The following is an 18,671-nucleotide window of genomic DNA, read 5'->3' as shown; positions in this document are numbered from 1 at the left end:
CTTAACTGGCAGAAATGACAATATATTCAAGAGGTCAGCTCATTAACACCCAAAAATGTCCATACCTTTCCTACACCCACCATCTAAATGACCTAAAGACAGTTCACAAAACCTATAGAGAACGTGCTGTTTTTATCTCTGATGTGTTCATGATGAGGAAGCCTCAGATCGAGTCACTGAGGTGGCTGTAGTCAGGAAATTGCCCCATTCCTGCAAGTGACACCCATCAACACATCAAATGCATGTTAGAATTTTAGTGTCCTCGGAGATGACCACTGTTTGTCTGTTGCCTCCCATGAAAACAAACCTGCACTGCAGTGAAATGACCAGTTAATTAAAACAGGTGGAATTAAAAGGTGGAACACGTAGGATTTTCACATCATGTCAACACACAAGAGCAGTCTGGAGGAAAACTTCACCCTCTATTTTCAGCCACACAGCAGCATGGCTCTGGGATTTCACTGTCACAGTCTGGGATTTTCTGCATTTGTGTATGAAAGAAGCTACATGAATGCAATTTCTTCTTCTTCTTATCATCATCAGTGCGCTCTCTGGTGGACCAACTACATAATGAAGACCTTGCTTCTAAATGAAATCAACACCGATGTATTGCCTGAACGTTCACTGTCCTGAAAGGATCAATCTCACTGACTGAGATTCTCATGCTTATGTTTTTTTCTGGACTATTCATATGTATTTAAAAATCATATTAACAGCTTTTACTTAAATATCTAAATGCTATATGGTGATGAGTTCCAAATGTTGGATGGTCAGTGAACAAAGAGATTTTTGATGGATTAACAGCCCAGGCCTATCGGAATCACCTTCATCCTACCTCCTCTCATTGACTATCTCTTCAGACTAAGCTCCTCATTTACAATTCATGTCACCAAAATGTAGAAGAAGAGCCTGTCACTGTGTCTGTGGTTCATGAGCTGCTGGAGCCACAGAAGTCTTTTTACAACGAATTGCTCGAACAACAGGAGAAGAGTTTTAAAACGTGTGCAGATTTTGGTTGACTCTACTATCTCCTGTGTTGATGGTCTTTTTAAGATCATTACAAGCACGTCTAAGGATATTCAAGAGCTAAAAGCCAGTTTGCAGTATTACCAAGTTGACTTGGATGACCATGCAATAAGAAGAAATGCATGGATGAAATCAAAACCATAACAGAGGCTCTCTCCGCTGACCAAACATCCACTAATGAGCTGGCTGCTGAACTGGATTACCTGGAAAAGTCAAGGAGAAAGAACCGAGTCATTGATGGCATAGCAGATGCACAACACGAATCACGACTTGACCAAAGATCTCACCACCTTAAAATTGACCCTGAGCTCACTGAAACTGAGAGAGCACATGGCATACAAAATGATGGCCACACTGGACCCTCCAAGGCCAACTGTCCTGAAACTCCTTCTGTTTAAGGATAAGGAAGAAATCCTGAAATGTGCAAAGGACCTCAAGGGCACAAACTTTTTTTTATTAATGAAGACTTTTCAGAAAATGTTGGACCAAAGAGGAAAGAACTGTGATAATATAAACGATAATGAGGATCAGTTTAATCATTTTTATCCCCTAATCCATTCACCAACTAGAATTGCAAGCTCATCTGCTACTCTTATTGGCAACATATTAATGAATAATCTACATTATAAAATAAATGCAGGGATATTGCTCAGTGATATTTCTGATCATCTTCCAGTAATTCTGTTGATTCAGACCAGGGCCAATAAGCACAGCTAATCCAAAAACCCTCTGCAAGACTCAAGAAAATATCACCATTATTCCATCAAATTTTGAGGCCCTTATCTCTGGAATTCACTAAATCCATATTTGAAGTCATCATCTTCTTTAACAACTTTCAAATATATCTCCAATTTAAATAGATCTTTGACTAACTGACCACGATTTCACTTCACGCATAATTTAGACTCTAAATTTCTATTTTTATCATTTGTTTCTTCATTATTTTGTTTGTTTCTTTTTCCTCTATTGTCATACATATCTTACTGTTCTTGTTCGACTTTGGGATGAAGGTGAGGACTCGTATAAGCCCTCTCGGGCTTCATTCCTCTCCTGACCAGCTTTTAACTTCTTTGCGTGTAATATTTATGTGTCAACACACAATCTTCGAGGTGGATGCTGACATGCATTACACACACGGCACACGTTCTCATGGTGAGTTCATCCAGGTCATGGTACTTCTAAGTGCTTCCAAAGGCAACTGGACTTGTTTGTGGTTCTAGAAGAAGTTTCACCTCATTCTCATTCAAAAGGATTCTTCAGTGACTGACTGGTGGGCAGTCTCAGGCATTTGTCCTCTCGCAGGATTGTAGCTCTGTCCAGCATCACTCGAGTCGTTAGAGTCACATGAGTCAAGGTGTTGATAGCTCCATAGGTGTTGACCTGCCCACCCACCACCCGACTCAATGGGGTCATGTGGGTCCTGGTGTGAATGCATTGAGTGCAAGGTAAGTGGCTGATAAGTGATGTCTTAGACCACCTCCTCTGTTCAGTGATGGTCTTTCCAGTTTGACATGAATGGCTTCTTTCACTCCTCTTTCAAACCATTGGTCTTCCCTGGCCAAAATATACACATTACATTATTGTACATTATTGTCCTCAGAGGAATGTCCCTTGTCCTTGAGATGGAGGTGGACTGCTGAGTCTTGACCTGTTACAGATAACTGGATGTTTCAGTGTTACAGATTGTATAACTGATGTCACTGTTCATCAGTGAGTGATGGGCTGTGGGAAGACGCTGTTTTTGGTGTGCAGTGCTCTGTAGTGCCTACCAGAGGGGGGAAATTGGAACAGGTTGTGTCCAGAGTGTGATGGATCTACAGTGATTTCTTACATGCTAAACTTCTCTCTCTCTCTCTCTCTCTCTCTCTCTCTCTCTCTCTCTCTCTCTCTCTCTCTCTCTCTCTCTCTCTCTCTCTCTCTCTCTCTCTCTCTCTCTCTCTCTCTCTCTCTCTCTCTCTCTCTCTCTCTCTCTCTCTCTCTCTCTCTCTCTCTCTCTCTCTCACACACTCACACACACACACACACACACACACACACACACACACACACACAGAGTGAAATGCCAAACAGTTAATTACCAAAACTCAACTGTTCCTCATTTATTTTTCACTTTTCTTCAAAGGCAAATTTTCAGCTCCTCTCTGCTCATTTTTTTTCTTATAGAAAATGGAAACAAAAATTGCCTTGTATAAACATTTAAAAATGACACACAGCAAAATAAACAAAGAAAAAAAGAAACAACCTAAAGAAAGAAAGAAGATTAATCCTTCCTATGGACTTGTCTGTGTGTCTGCCTCAGTGTTGGTCTGCACACTGTGCAGTCAATTACAGCAGTGAACAAGCTTTCTAAGCTCACACTCTCCATTTATATACACACAATGAAGTGGAGTGCATTACTGCTGCTGGAGACATAAAGTCTAAACACAAGTAGTTCTTGAAGTTCACTGAGGTGTTGTTGGGCTTCATGACCTTGGGGCCTTTGAAACCTGTTAAAACATCAAGTTAATGCATGTCAGACAAACGTTTCCCCTCTCAGTCCTGAAAAACAGATGTCTTTGCAGTGGTTTTTCCAGGCAACAGAGATAAAAATAAAGATGGGTACAGCAAAGAGAATCTGGTTATTTACAAAAGAGACACGAAGTGAATCAGACCAAATAATATGTGCTGAGTAACATTTCCCCACTGAACGAGAAGACAATCCTACGATCACATGTTCGATTGACCAACCATTTTTGTTGGATTTGAGTACAAAAGCTGTGCCACATGTTGTGAGCAGAGTTGATGAAACTACACATAAGAGAGAACTTTGTCTTGGATTACCTCGATGGCCCGCATACAGATTTGCGAAGACAAGTAAGAGACACTGGTGCTCAGGAAGACTGACGTCAGCATGATTTCCTCGAGCAGCTACTGATATTTACAATCGATCTGTTTGGAGGTGACTGTGGCACAAGTTTACCGTAAAAGAGGTTCAGAAAGTTTCAGAGAAACATGCAGACCAGAGGATTCACTGTTCAGGTTTTGTGTTTTCTTACTACCTACCTGCAGACGGGCAGGAGGAGTTGATACAGTAAATATGACAGAATCTGAGATGTTAGGTTAAAGGTGAAGATCTGCCTGAAAACTGGGTTTGGTACTAAATTCATTCATCCTACACATTACAAACTTTAAGCACACTCATAGATCCTTGGTTGACAAAACAGCTTCAAAAGATTTGATTATCTTGATTTTAGAGGCGCTGATGGGGTTCAGGTAACAAAATGGACACATTGTGAAGAAGACATGACTTCAGCTGTTTAACAATGGAGTCTAGTTTGGACAGCTTGTACTGACGTCTAAAATACTCGCAGACCATGAAGAATCTGTGTTTGTGCACACCTACAAGGGATTCCTGCAGCGCCACAAGCTGATAGTCAGCCTTCTGTTTTTCAGCTTGTTATTAACTCTGACATTATGGTCAAGTGTTGGCTGCTGTTGGCTTCCTCCTATTTTAACATCTGAGCTGCTAAATATGCTCTTTGACTTACATGTGGATGCTTTCGTGGCTTACAATTAGCTGCAAAGTGACAAAAAGGTGAACTTTTCTTCATCACTTAAATATCTCAGATCCCTTCTGACTCCATTTCCCAGAGGTCCAGCCTGTATTTTCAGCATATAAATTAAATCTCCACAGCTGAGCTTTGATTTTTTTGTTATCTTTTTCGCCGTGGCTTCACATTTTGGTCTTAGCATGGTCACTTTTAAAGACAGCCAGTATACTCATCACTTCACTCGTTGGCAGTTTCAGTTAAGAAATATCATCATGAGCCTTTAAAAAGCGTGTTGAACCTCTGTCTGGATGTTCCTTCACCGTGCACGTACAGGTGTGTGGTTATTTCTATACACAAAGGCATCACTTTGGTACAAGCATATTGCTCCTTAACATCCATTCTGATTTCTATTTTTCTTGTATGAGTGTCTCACCTCTGCTTTCTCTCTGAGGAGGGAAACGGACTCGAGAGCGATGCAACAGGACACACACAACTGCTGATTCTGCATGAGGCAGGACTCAAACCTGTGACCCTTCCATCACCGTCTCTCTTAAGTTAATCTTTTTAAGTTCATGATTAGGAGTGCAGGAGAGAGGTGCATAGGCCAGAAAAAACACATTTAGCAGGAAAAAAAATAGACAACATGACAGTTCAAACTGAAGCTGTGGTAAAAAAAAAAAGAAAAAAAAAAAAACTAAGCACCCACATTTCCCCAATGAGCGACAGCATGGAGAAGTTCCAGCGCTCGAAAAGGACTGGCTGTTATCAAAGTTCTCCAAAACACCCTGGATGTTTTCTTCAGCCAGTGCAGTGTTTCAAGCTCCCCAAGTGGAGGAAAGCAGTCAGAGCTGACCCGAACTGAGCAGAGCCAGGACGAACCAGACTGGTTTCATGATGAGTCCAAGTGTGTGTTTGTGTCAGTATGTGCGTCTGTGTGTGTGGGTGTGTATAGCAGTGTGTGTTATTTGTTGCGCAGCAGCTCCAGCTGGTCCTGGTATTCAGTGAACAGTCTCTGGAATCGCAGGTTTTCACCAATGACGGGTAAAACCTCCCGCAGCAACTCCCGCTTACGCAGACCCTGAACACACAGAAAACAAGAACGTCAAACAGTTAACAGCATGTATGCACCGTGTGGGGGGGCGGCAGAGTGAGCTGTGGCTAACATATCAGCACTGAGAGCTTTGTTTGCACAGGCCAAAACAGGAACAATCACAAACAAATCAATCAACAACACTTCTGATAATCGAGTAACTGTTTCATAAGTTTCTGTTGTCGGTTTGTGTGTCTGTACTCAGCCAAAGATCTTTAGTGGGGGAAGAAACAGTAAAGAAACACTAAAGATATATGTGGAAAGCAAACTTTCTGAAAACAATCAGAAAAGTTTCAAGTGAAGACAAAACAAATTCAAACAGCAGACGGTGGAGAGTCGTACCAGAGTGGTGGGCTCCCAGGCTGAAGCCGCTGATTTGTGGACGGGGCCCAGCAGCTCCTTACAGAGTTCTCTGAGACGATACTCTGAGCCTGTAGGGGGAACACACACGCGCACACACCGTTGGTGTTTTTTCACTCCTGTCGGTCAGTAGAAGGTATTAAATCATTAGACAGTGATAGTTTGTTACCTTCGTTGACAAGGAAACGGGCGTAGATGAGCAGCCAGTAGCGATACTCCTGTGCTGACTGCAGAGTCAGAGCAGACGCCAGCTGATTCTCCAGGAAGGCCAGCGTCATGCTCTGCTGCAGGTGGTGAGGGGTGGAGGAGAGGCGGGACGCCAGACGACCAGCACTGCAGGGACCACAGAGATTTATTTACTGCTTTATCATTTAATCTGGAGTATGAACTGGTGGTAAGATGGAGAAATTAAATGTCATTGTCTTACTTGAGATTGCGTCCCTGCATGACAGCCAGTGGCCCTGAGGACACAGGTGCATCGTGGGTAGGTAGGCAGCTCCTGAAGTCAGCACACTGGACCAGAGAGTCTCCTTTATCTGCTATCAGAGTCCTGAGAGAGACAGAGAGTCATTCTTGAAGGTTATATTGGAAATCATTCCGTTGTTGTCCTCAATGGATGTCTTGCAGTTTAATCACAGCGTAGAATCGCACACCTTTGAGTTAATCAATACAATACTTCATAACACAAACTCATCATCAGTATTCTTTGTAGCAGCTGTGTCAGTGTGTCAGACCGCGTCTCCACTCTTTAGTTTCTCACCATGTCTCCAGTGACGAGCTGAAGCAGTACGACTTCCCATTGGACAGTCCAATGACTGGAACTCCCTGCTGAGTCAGCAGAGACTGAGAAACTGTGATGTCAGCACCTACAGACACAAACAACATGTTTTTAGGAAGAACAGCATGACCACATTCTCCAGACTCAAGAATATTCATTGTTAAATTAGTCAATATAACATGATTTGAAACCATCTTCGTGCAAAATCTCAGTCTTCAACTAAACTCTTTTTATAAATGATCATGTGTTAAATGTACATATAGACTAGAAGCAGGGGAAAACAGCTCGCCTGGTCCTGTCCACAGCTCAAACACACCTGCTTACAGCTTTAACTCAAACTCTGAGTATCACTTATTCAACACATACTTATAAACTTGACAATTCAGAATTGTAGGGGGAGTTGTGCTCTGGAACATGCTGCAGTGTCTCACCAGATAAAATGGTCAGCAGAGACTCGTTCTTCACCAGAGCCTTCTGTTTCTGAACGTCCCTGCACACAGACAGACAACAGACAGATGAGAGACAGATAGGGCTACATGAAAACTTTCAACTGACGCTGCCGTTCCATCAGCCGGTGCAGAAGAAAACATCTTTGCAACAGGCTGAAAATGATGTCAGTTTAAACCATTTTTTCTCTCAACATAGAAATATCTCTGGAATTTAAGTTATGCACCAACATTTTCACCACAATTCAGGATCAAGGAAAAGGAAAAGTCAACCACATGACATTTCTAACAGAACATGTGAGCACTGACCAGACGGACAGCGTCGCTCCAGCTGTCAGAACCATGACGAAGTGGGCGGAGCAGTGCAGAGCTGACGCATGTGTAGCCAGCTGGATGGCTGGAAGGAGCCGCCGCCCACAGGAAGAGAACACAGACAACATCCTGTCCTGACAGGCGACAGCGAGGACGTCACTGAGGGGAGGAAGAGCAGGAAGAACTGATATAGTATAATTCAGTCGGTTATCTATTATATGACACAGTGTTTTTCCACAGAAGTGCAAGTGAAACAATTCAAGCAGAAAGAGAAGTTCTATCCGTTTTCATCAGGACACCAGACATGTTCTACCTGCTCCCTGCTGCAGTGACCACCGAGCTGGGTAAGAGTGTGTTCCAGTCCCGTCCATCTCTGGAGCATCGCAGCTGGCTGAGCCTCGTACCTGCGACCACCGACACCTCGTTCTCCACCTCCAGAAACACTGACGGCTCCATGCTCACCTACACACACACACACACACACACACACACACACACACACACACACACACACACACACACACACACACACACACACACACACACACACACACACACACACACACACACACACACAGGTCTGTAAACAACAGTCTCATCCTAACTGATTGATATGTGATGTTAATCTGGGAGATCTATACAGACCTATCTTCCTTTGATCTGACTGAAATCTCTCTCACTCACTCACTCACTCACTCACTCACTCACTCACTCACTCACTCACTCACTCACTCACTCACTCACTCACTCACTGTGTTACCTGCAGACTGAAGGCCTTCTTTATACTTGGTGTTGGTAGTTTGAGAGCAGCTGCAGCAGCTGGAGGAGCTGCCACCCTGCTGGGCTCCCTCTCTACTGGGGGAGTTATCTGACAGGAAGAGCAGGCACAAAACACTCTTATTTCTCTGTTCCAAGGACATCTGTCCTCCAGGAGCTTTGACAAACACTTTTGCCAATTAATTTTAAGCACTTTTTTAAAAAGCTGTTACATTTGAAACATTTCTGGTGTAAAATGTATCAAATGAAAAAGAGGATTTGACTGTAAGACTCTGAGATAAAAAGTAAATATGTTCTTCCTTTTGTTTATCAGTATCTTTATAGATGAATGAATGGACCTCTTGTGATTCACTGATGTACCAGATCACTGACACTTCCATCTATCCGTTCATCTTTCCCTCTGTCTCTCTACCTGAGTGAAGGGTTGGGCAATGGGAGCGGCCATCTTGTCTTTCCTGGGCCGACCCTTCTTCCTCTTCTCCACCACCTCTCCTCCATCCATCAGCAGCTCGGGCTTCCTCTTGCTGAACGTTAGGTTTTTGTTGATGGCGGCCATCTTGTCCTCGCTGTCGCTGCTGGTGTCTTCTTTGGATTTTATGTCTTTCAGGGCGGAGATGCCATCTTTTTGCCTGTTGGACCGACAGAAAAGTCATCATTTTCCATGTTGTCCACCCTGCATGTCTTAACTACTTCACTTATACTGAATCAGGCACCTGTCCAGAGGCGTGAGTCCTGTGGTAGAGGAGATGGCGGCTGTGACCCCCGGCGTAGCCTTTGACCTTTCTGTGAACCTGGAGTCCAAAGCTTTCATTGGTTCAATCTTGGAGGCTGAAGTGAGCAGCAGACATGGCTTCACGCTGGAACATAAGGAAACCAGAAAAGAAAAAGAAGAGAAGGAGGGAATGAGGAGAAGCAGAGGTAAACAGACTCAGAAATAATATGGCAGACACAGGAATTAGAACAGAAAAGCAACAGCTTGCTGTCAGCTTGTACCCATCCTTGTTGTCCTCCAGGCCCTTGGCGGCGCTGCTGGGTGGAGGTGAGGTGAGCATGGGGTCGTGGCTGGGCCTAAGCCCCAGAGACGATGCCTGTCCTGGGCTGGAGTCAGAGCTGAGCTGGGAGGTGAGCTGGTTGGACATGGAGGAGCCAGAGGGCAAGATGGGAGCGCTGTTGAACAGAGCCGGCGAGAAATCCCTGCAGACAAAGAGGGACAGTGATCCACTGCTGTTCTTATGTTTTCTATACTACAGCTACTACTGCGAGAATATGAGCTGGGGGTCACTCTGACTCAAGTAGAGGTCTTCACGAGTCCTCTCAGTTCCTGGTAACTAGAAGAGACTCGTTATGCAACCAGAGTCCAAACTATATTCAGTCTAATCAGATCTGACACAATCCAGTTCTGCGTCTGTGTGTGAGTATCTCTGATACGCTATTAATATCCAACCTCTATCATGTCTAATCAGGTGGTGTGATCATCATCATCATCATTATCATCAGGAGAAAAGTATGTTTTTGGAGGCACAGAGTGAAGTGTGTAGTTCACCAAAATGACACTGCTGTTATCCACCTCTGCTGCTCATTAACTGGCTGGTGTTCTGTCACAGTCCACCATATTTTGAATCTGATCTAATTATCCTTGAGTCCATATATCAGACCTGTTGTGTTGTTGCAATGTTGTGGTGGAGAGTTTTCACTTTTTTCTGTTTCTAGGGGTGCAGACAGACTTTCTGTGCGATCAGTCATCTTGTAAATGAAAGCTCTGTCCACCAGTGGAAGTCAGGTGTTTTCTTACCCCGTGTCCAGCTGAGCGATGCAGAGCGGCGTGATTCGTCTCCTGCCGTCTGCGGTTCTGGTTTCCACCTGCTTCTTCAGAAGGTTCTGCCAACGAACGAAAACATCCAAGACATACATTTAAGCTCCAAAAACTATCACTGTTTTGACGGCTTTCGAAAACGGAACGCTGGAAAAGAACACACCTTAAATATGTATCTAACAAATCATCTAACAAGTGCAAGCTGAATTTTGAAATACTGCAGATTTCTCCATGAATGCATTGTCTCCATTGTTTCCCACCTTCCTGATGTCCTCCAGAGACTCTCCATTCATCATGCTGTTCAGTTTGGGGGCTGAGGATTCGGGCCCGGCGCTGCCTGGTCCTGAGTTGGCCTGGGCTGAGTTTTGTCGCTCCTGCTGGTATTTGAGCATCTCGGGGTTCTCTATGATGGTGGTGGAAAGCTGAGCCTCTGTGCTGGTTATAGCCAGACTCTTACCGTAGATGTTCTGGTGGATGCTGTTCTGTACGACAGACGAAGACAAGTTTGATTGATTAAACAGGCTAAATGAAAAGTTCACATATGAACTCACAGGACTGGAAACTAGTGTTATGACATATAGAAGAGGACAAAGACTTGAGGTTGATGATGGTGAGACAAGAGTGCAAACACGATCTAGTTTCAGTCTAGGAGTCATTTGTTTTCCATCCATCCATCCATTTTCTATACCGCCTATCCCTTTCGGGGTTGCGGGGAGTCATTTGTTTTATTGAGGTAAATAATGTTTTTTTTGTCAGATGATCTGAACATGATCAACCAGATGGCAGATGTGATTCCATGATGTGTGTCTAACCTTCTCCTCCTCGCTCAGCGGGTCTCCCAGTTCATCCAATGAGAAGTCCAGATAGGCCACAGTGCCATCCATCGAACACACCAACATCCCCAGACCTGTCAGAGTCCTGACACACACACACATCAAGCTCAGAGATACAGAGGGATACAAGAGTATGGAATAGAGGTGGATACACTGTGACAGTCAGTGGCCAACTATGGCACTGCAACAAAAAACATCCTGAAGACAACAAATTTTCTTCCATAGACTGTTTGTAAAAATAGACTTTAACTAACTCTAACCCTGCTGACGGGACACCTGGAACTGCAAACAAGGTCAAGTATCAATCTTTCTATTCAAAATTAACTAAACCACAAATATGTTTAGTAAAACTTTCTCAAAGCCTGAAGGAGCAGTTGTTATATGAGTGATGTCATCTTAATATTAAGTCTCTGCAGCAGGCCAGCCAGCTCAGGCAGGGAGACACTAATGCGTGTGTGTGGATGACCACATAATGCCTGAATAAAACTCACCAGGAAATGTCCATGATAGATTTATCAAACAGATCATGGATGACCACCAGGGGGCGCTTCAGAGAGGTCAGCTGAGGAGGAGAAGCAGACAGCCAGCATTAGTGAGGAGACCTTTACATGTTTATCCTCATTTAACAGTTAAGAAAACGGGGCCAAATCACTCAGTTAGGCTCAGTGAGGCAAAGACAGATGAGAGTTGTTATATTTACTGACTTTACGGTCTGAGGAACCTGCATCTCTGGAAAAGACTTATATGGTTGACCATTTTCTATCCACTGTAAAAGACAGTGTGAACTCACCCAGACGGAGAGCGATCGGTCTTTGCTGCCGACAGCGCAGCAGCAGTACGGACAGCTGGGTTTGGGAGAGCTGCCATTCTTCTGCTTCTTCTTAAAGATCTTTGGGTTGAATTTCTGCAGAGAGAGAAACCAGATCCATCAGTACACAGACAGATTTTGGGTGAAGTATACCTTTAAAGGCTGAACACGAGGCTAAAACATCCTTACCACCACAGTGACAGCTTTACGGTGGCCAACAAAGTCCATATTAGTCTTCCAGCCGTCTCTCTCCACGATCTGAGCGGTGGGACCAGAGTTGTTCATGGCGTGAGCCGACACCAAGTACTGACCGTCCGGAGACCAGGACAGACGCAGGACGTGGGTCGTCCCGCCACACTGAGACACAGAGAGAGAAAACGGACATGTGACAAATCAAAAGAAAACCTGAATAAATGAGTGAAGACGCATAAGAGTCCAGATGTTTCTGTGTAACACTGCCATAACAATGTCAACCACCTGATCCCACAGAACCACCACACACAGCTGACAGCGCTTTTTGTACCTCGCTGAAGGGTTTGGTGATGTTGGCGTCCATCTGCCAGTCCACTGTCCTCCACACTTTGAGACTGTGGTCGTCGGCCTGGGAGGCGATGTACTTCCCCACTGGATCCCACGTCAGACCTTTAACCAATCCAGTGTGGCCCCGCAGACACGTCACCATCTCTGGAGAGACAAAGAGGACAGAGACATGGAGGTTATACTGGATAGTGGCTCACTTTTAAGAAACAAAAAAAATCACAGTCAAGGTCAAGTGGAGCTGTGCAAAACGTTTAAGATGTCATTATTTTTCGAAATGTTAGATTTTAAAATGTAGCTTCTTTTCATTCCAGACAAGCATGTTTGGACTGATTCACACATTGTTTTTCAGCTGTGATGCTAAGCACAGGGTGAGCTCTGCTTTCAGTGTCTCCTACCTGGAAACTTGCGAGCATTCCAGATAACGATGGTGTTGTCCACGCTGCAGGAGGCCAGCCACACGTCATGAGGAGACCACGCCACGTCCATCACATCTGAAACACACACAGTGAGTGTGTTACTAATTTCACTGTGGATTTTTGATCTCTAAGTAGCGCTATGGAGTGGTTTTTCCTTTAGTGGGTCACCATTTTGCCTATCTCGTGCTCACACACAAGCACAGTCCTTCCAATGGTTTAACACTGCTCGACTGATCTACAGGTGGTGGCAACACACCAAGATATGCAGCAATGCACCAGCAAAGGGAGGAAAGAGGAAGAGCGCAAGCTGATAAACATGACAAGCTAGTAAAATATGCTGGATTTAGAATACTTTAAATATCTAGTATGGCTTTGTCTCACCTCCAGTGTGGTTTCTCAGGATGGTGACACACCGCCACTGCTCCACATTGGCCAGCTTACTGCTCGAGCCGAACACTGTGCTTGGGCCGATGAATCTACCAACAAAACACACGCGCGGTCAAAATCAAACAGCTCCAATCAGCAGCTCTGACAAACAGCACAAACTTCAAACACTGAAATTTACAACCCTGTCTGTGTTCAAAAATAACCAAAGATTCACCTCAAACATGCAACATTACTTTCTAAAATACATCGTGAGTACTTGCACAGTATGTGAGTGTATTTATATTTGAGTGTGTGTGTATACATACGCAGCTCTCTTCCACACCATGACCAGCTTGTCGTCTCCTCCTGATGCCAGGTACAGCCCGTTGTTGGACCAGCGCACACAGTTGACACACGCTGCAGAGACAAACACACTGTGACTGTTCATTCCCGTCATAGATATAACCTGCATTGTGGACTTGTGCTGAGGAGGCTGTCTGTCATGGTGGCCGTTAATGATACCTGCACTGCAAAACGAATTTATTGTTAATCTGACTGCTTGTACATTTCTTCTGTTCCTGTACAGTGCAGCAGCTTGTGTGTTGTGCAGGACAGATGAGGCCAGTTTAATCTGTTTTGGTGCCTGTTAGAGAAGCGGTGTCTGCCTCTATGTTGATCACAGAGACAAAAAAGTGCAGCAGGATTTAAACAGGAGTTTGAGTATTTGGTGTCACAATCAGCCGGTATCAGAGTGACGACATCAATGCTAAAAAAGAGAAATGCGATATAAGTAATTTTTTGATAGAAGCTGACTCAATCCACAGTGGCAGTGTTCCTTTTAGTGTTCTATGTCTTCCTTCCTGTAGTTTTCATTTCCTCTTAACAGTTAATCCATAACGATGGCCCCACCATGACAGTCTGGGTCTGATCATGGGCATGCACAGCTACCACGAGCAGCAAAAATTTAATAACACATCCGTAAAACAAGGCTTTTTTCTTCTTGTGTGCATCTCAGGGATGTTCTATTGATTTTCTGGTGCCAATCCGCCTGCAGCCAGCCTCTGTCTGTGTCTCTGACAGGACAGCTGGTTATAGAGACAATAACGGCACAGCAGAGGTCGGAGGCAGCAGGGATTGAACAGATGGACACTTGCGTAGTGCTTTCCTGCTTCGCTGTCTCTATCACTGAAAGCAACTGCATTTTCAGTGACAGTGGCTACTAGAGAGGCATATTTATGTATTTCTTCTAAGTTGTGTGTCCAAAAGGCGATTCGCTTACTCAGCTTTTAGAGTCTTATCTATTGTTCTTAAAGATGCCTCAATCAACATTTGTGTGCTGTATTTTATTTACTTGGGATATTCAGACTGTCCGTGCCATTATGTGGTCTGTGTGTGTGTGTGTGTGTGTGTGTGTGTGTGTGTTAAAATGAACTGCCAGATGGCCCAAACACAATTTTTCTTTTTTTTGTGCAGAATGAAGTTCAACAGTAGTGAAGGGCCTTTTAGACGTGCTGTGCTGACAGTGCTGAAATGCTTCCTTCAGCTCAGAATGACGCGTAATCCAACCTGTTCTTTCTCTGCAGAGGTGGCAGCAGCAGTGCATTTTGAGAGTACATGCACTGTTGATAGTAAAGCCGTATAAGTTTTAGAGCTGCACACAAGGATGTATTCATGAACAAATATATCAATTAAACAAACATCTACATTCAACAGGCTTATTTGAATCAACATGAAAATAATACAGATAAGGCTGGTTACCTAGGTGATTGTCCATCTGGCAAAGCATTTTGGGAATATTCTCGTTCTTCTCGTCCTCCTCTCTCAGGACCGGCGCCATGTTCCAGATCATCACCTTGCCAGAATCCTCTCCTGAAAACAAATCCAACATTTGAAAGGAAAAAAAAAATGGCAACGTCCCATTCAGCCCTGACTTACTGTTTCATAATGGGATGATAAAGACATCATTGTACTTTCATTTGAAAACCTCATCTGAGGATTGAAAAAACATGTTATGGGCTGCAAAATTAACTTCCAGTCTGCAGCTGAACATGGTTAGGGGAGGTGAACTATGGTATTGATCTTACCTTGACCACCGGTGGCAAATTTTGTCCCATCGGGGTGGATGTCAACTGAAAATATGGGTTTGCCTGTGAAACACATGAGTCGACATCTAATGACATTTATCAAACCACAGTTTTAATGGATTCATAGACACAAGCCAACAACCCATAATAACTGAGAACAGACAAAACAAAGCAGTTGTTCAGGGAGAAAACATTATATGGGACACGTTTCAACACAACGCAGGAGCATCACAGTGTTTCATGACGAGGCTTCGTACTGCTGGCCTGATGGAAAATTCCTTAACTCGCCTGTGATTTTCCACAGCTAAGTCAGAGCATGTCCACGATCTCAAAGAGCGTGGTCTGTCCTGCTTTTGTTAGTGACTGGATTAGCTCAACATGCATTCTGGGATTTTTCTATAAATTGGACCAATTTGTTTAATCCTCTAAAATTAATTAGATCATATATTTAATGTATTTTCATAGTTAAGATAAATGGCTAATTAGGAAAAAAAAGACATCAAGCCGGTTGTTATTTAAGTATGTTTGCAGGTGTAATAAATAGTGTTGCCACATTGGATGTGTGGGAGTAAAAAAGAACATATGAGAAGAATGTCGAAGACAATATGAAGAGTAAAAAAACAACGATAAAATACAGAACTGGAAGTCTGTAAACAAGACACGTACTAAAGAACAAGTTGAACAGTAAGATGCAGAGAGGACAAGCAGCTGCTGGAGCTGCACGTTAAATGGTTTGAAAGTGTGAGAGCTCATGACGTTTGCTTATGTGTGTCTCTATGTTTTTTCATTTTGATTAGTGTTTTCAGTCCTGAAATGACTTGTAGATAACGGCGTCCTGTCAAGAAACAACATGGCGAAAGGTGCTGCTTTTCATATCTCAAATGTGAGGATTTGATGCTTTTCTGTTTTTCATTACTATAATTTGAATATCTTTGAGTTTTGACTGCTGGTCAGACAAAACTACACATCTGAAAATGTCACCATGTGTTCTGAGAAACTCTGACGAGCATGTCTCACTGTTTCATGATTATTTTCATTGATTAAACTGTTGATTATTTTCTCAGTAAATCAATGAATGTTTGGTCTACAAAATATCAAAAGAGTGAAAAATTGAAAAACAAGAACTGTGTTGATCATTGCTTCCCGAAGCCCAAGATGATGTCCTCAAATATTCAGGTTACTGTCGGAGAGGATTAAAAAACAAAAGCAGAAAATACTCACATTTAAGAATCAGAGGATTTTGACTTAAAAAGACAAACTGATTATCAGATTATCTAAATAGTTGATAACTACTTGATTAATCAATTACTTAGTGAAGCTCCAGTAACTTAATGATTATCATAAAAAGTATTGACAAATTAACTGACATGTTGCAACACTATTATATTATTTGACTGAAGCTTTTGTTTCAGTTTTTACTTTTGCCTTCATCATTTCTCCGTGTCTCTACGTAAATGCTGATATAAAGCATTTTAACTCGCACACACTGGAAGGAGAAGGATGCTAGTGGATTTTTTGAGTGTCCAAAGTGTGATTCGTACTGAAAGCCAGCCAAACATCTCCTGGATGCAGTTTTTAAATGAGGGATTTGCTTGCTGACAGATATGGACCACTAGTTAAGATACAAATATCACTTGTCCATTTGGTTTTGTGGGATGTTTTATTACACAATTTCACATCTGTAGGCTGCTTCACAGCCTCAATGACTAATCTTACACACTATTTACTTTGCTCTACTCTCATGACAACAAACGCTAGCTGAACCCTCAGTTCAGGCCATTTCCCCTATCGATTAACTTTCCAAACTGACAGCTTTGACATGTCACCACAGATACTCTTTTTTTTTTCTTTTTTTTTTTAGCTCCACGTCGAGCTTGTCCGCTATCACTAAATAACACGTGTATGCTAAAATGCCGTATGCGACGTCAAAAACATGAAATAATAAGTCACTTAAGACCGCAACTTCGATTTGGGTCATCTGGCAGGTTAAGTTAGCTAGCGTGAGAGCATCTGAGCTAGCCGGGGGGGCTAACTAGCTAGCTAGCTAAGGTTAGCAAACACTAATACATTTGTAACAGCGAGGAGTGATACTGATAATGACAAAAACACCAGCTGAGCGTGTTCACTTGTTCAATTGACTCTGGCATATGAGTGACTATTCAGTGACAAGCAAGTCAAACAAGTCACACAAGTGTCGACCACCACCATCATGTCTCCTTATCAATTCACCCCCCTCCCGACAACAAAAGCCCAACTTGGTCCAACAGATTCCTGCACAAGCTTACCGTTGTGGCTCACCCAGCTCGGCTTCAGCAGCTTCATTTTCAACCCGATTTTTTTATTTCCTCCTCACTTATTTTCAACAAGCAATCCATCCAGCGATCAGTTCACTTGGAGAACTAACGCTATCCCCCCTCCCTTTGTCTCAAACTCTGACCGACACTTTGTTGTTTTTGTGATTCAACTCCATCTCTGCAGCAGCATCCCAGACTCTTAGAGCCGAGCTGCAGCAGACAGGCTGCCCCGGACGACAGGCGAGGTGACACCAGGAAGTTCAGCAAGTGTTTCCGTTATTTTTGACCGCGGACCGGAAAGCGTAAGAGGCAGCTGTCATAATAATTTTGCGAGGGACGGAACTTTGTAACTTTTTAAGGTATAATTCAAGAAAACAGCCGGTGCCGGTTTTCGATTTTCATTGATTTAATGTCCCTGTTTGCGAATAGTATTTAACCTTGAGAGCAAAATATATAAAATGCGTGAAATCGGTGTAATTTTTTTTCATAGGTTTTTTTATTTTGAAAATCATATAAATTGTAGTGCGCAAACTCAGAATTTAAAAGTATGAAGAGACAGTGGGTATTCTGTTACTATTGTAAGTGGTGCTTAATAACATTTACCCCTTCCGTCGATTCTTACAGAAAATATTTACTTAAAAAACATGTATGAGATAGATATTGAGAATATAGAACATGTTTTTTCCCTCCATTGTTAATAAATACTGGCGTTATCTTCTTTCTGTAAACACATATCCTCACTTATGTTTACTGCTTTCTGCAGGCTGAGAGTGAGCTTGGCTTTGGATTGTGGTGCTGTAAAATATTTCTCATCAAATTTCTGTATTTTTTGTGGAACATTTCACATTCAAGGAAAAGAAATCAAATTGTGATTTTGTGATGAAGCCAAATTGTGTTAAGTGTTTTTCAATTTTTCAGTAGAAAATTACATTTTAATAGTGTCTGTTTATGTGTAATTTCCTATTATCAGTTTTCTCCATTTCTTTCTTTATATTTTCAGCATTCATTTTATTAAAATCACCATTTTTGTTTTAGGAGGTAGAAAACCATGTAAGTAAGCAATATTAACCTGAATCTGTCTTTTGAAAACATATCTTTCATTGCTCAGATGCAGGAACAAGTGATTGTTTTTATAAATGGCAAATTAAGTTTTTTTTTAAATGCCTGCTATGAGCCTGTGTCATAAACAAAAAGATAT

The 18,671-nt window shown here is 42.7% G+C and overlaps 1 protein-coding gene across 1 annotated transcript; it reads right to left on the bottom strand.

Moving 5' to 3' along the window:
* Positions 1–3,096: 3,096 nt before the first annotated feature.
* Positions 3,097–17,715, bottom strand: hira (histone cell cycle regulator a). Its single transcript, XM_070965064.1, has 25 exons — positions 17,465–17,715; positions 15,180–15,242; positions 14,854–14,964; positions 13,422–13,512; positions 13,111–13,205; positions 12,709–12,804; positions 12,297–12,457; positions 11,963–12,130; positions 11,756–11,869; positions 11,457–11,527; positions 10,945–11,050; positions 10,393–10,614; positions 10,112–10,197; positions 9,313–9,513; positions 9,033–9,176; positions 8,732–8,948; positions 8,303–8,410; positions 7,856–8,004; positions 7,540–7,701; positions 7,216–7,274; positions 6,767–6,872; positions 6,434–6,556; positions 6,176–6,339; positions 5,989–6,077; positions 3,097–5,634 (listed from the first exon to the last, which is right to left on the bottom strand). Exons 1-25 carry the CDS (start codon positions 17,499–17,501, stop codon positions 5,518–5,520), a joined length of 3,060 nt encoding a protein of 1,019 aa, XP_070821165.1. The 5' UTR covers positions 17,502–17,715; the 3' UTR covers positions 3,097–5,517.
* Between the last annotated feature and the right edge of the window lie 956 nt (positions 17,716–18,671).

The sequence above is a fragment of the Chaetodon trifascialis genome, chromosome 6 (assembly GCF_039877785.1).
Source record: "Chaetodon trifascialis isolate fChaTrf1 chromosome 6, fChaTrf1.hap1, whole genome shotgun sequence".
Classification (NCBI taxonomy): Eukaryota; Metazoa; Chordata; class Actinopteri; order Chaetodontiformes; family Chaetodontidae; genus Chaetodon; species Chaetodon trifascialis.
This window is presented reverse-complemented; position numbering and strand designations above follow the sequence as displayed.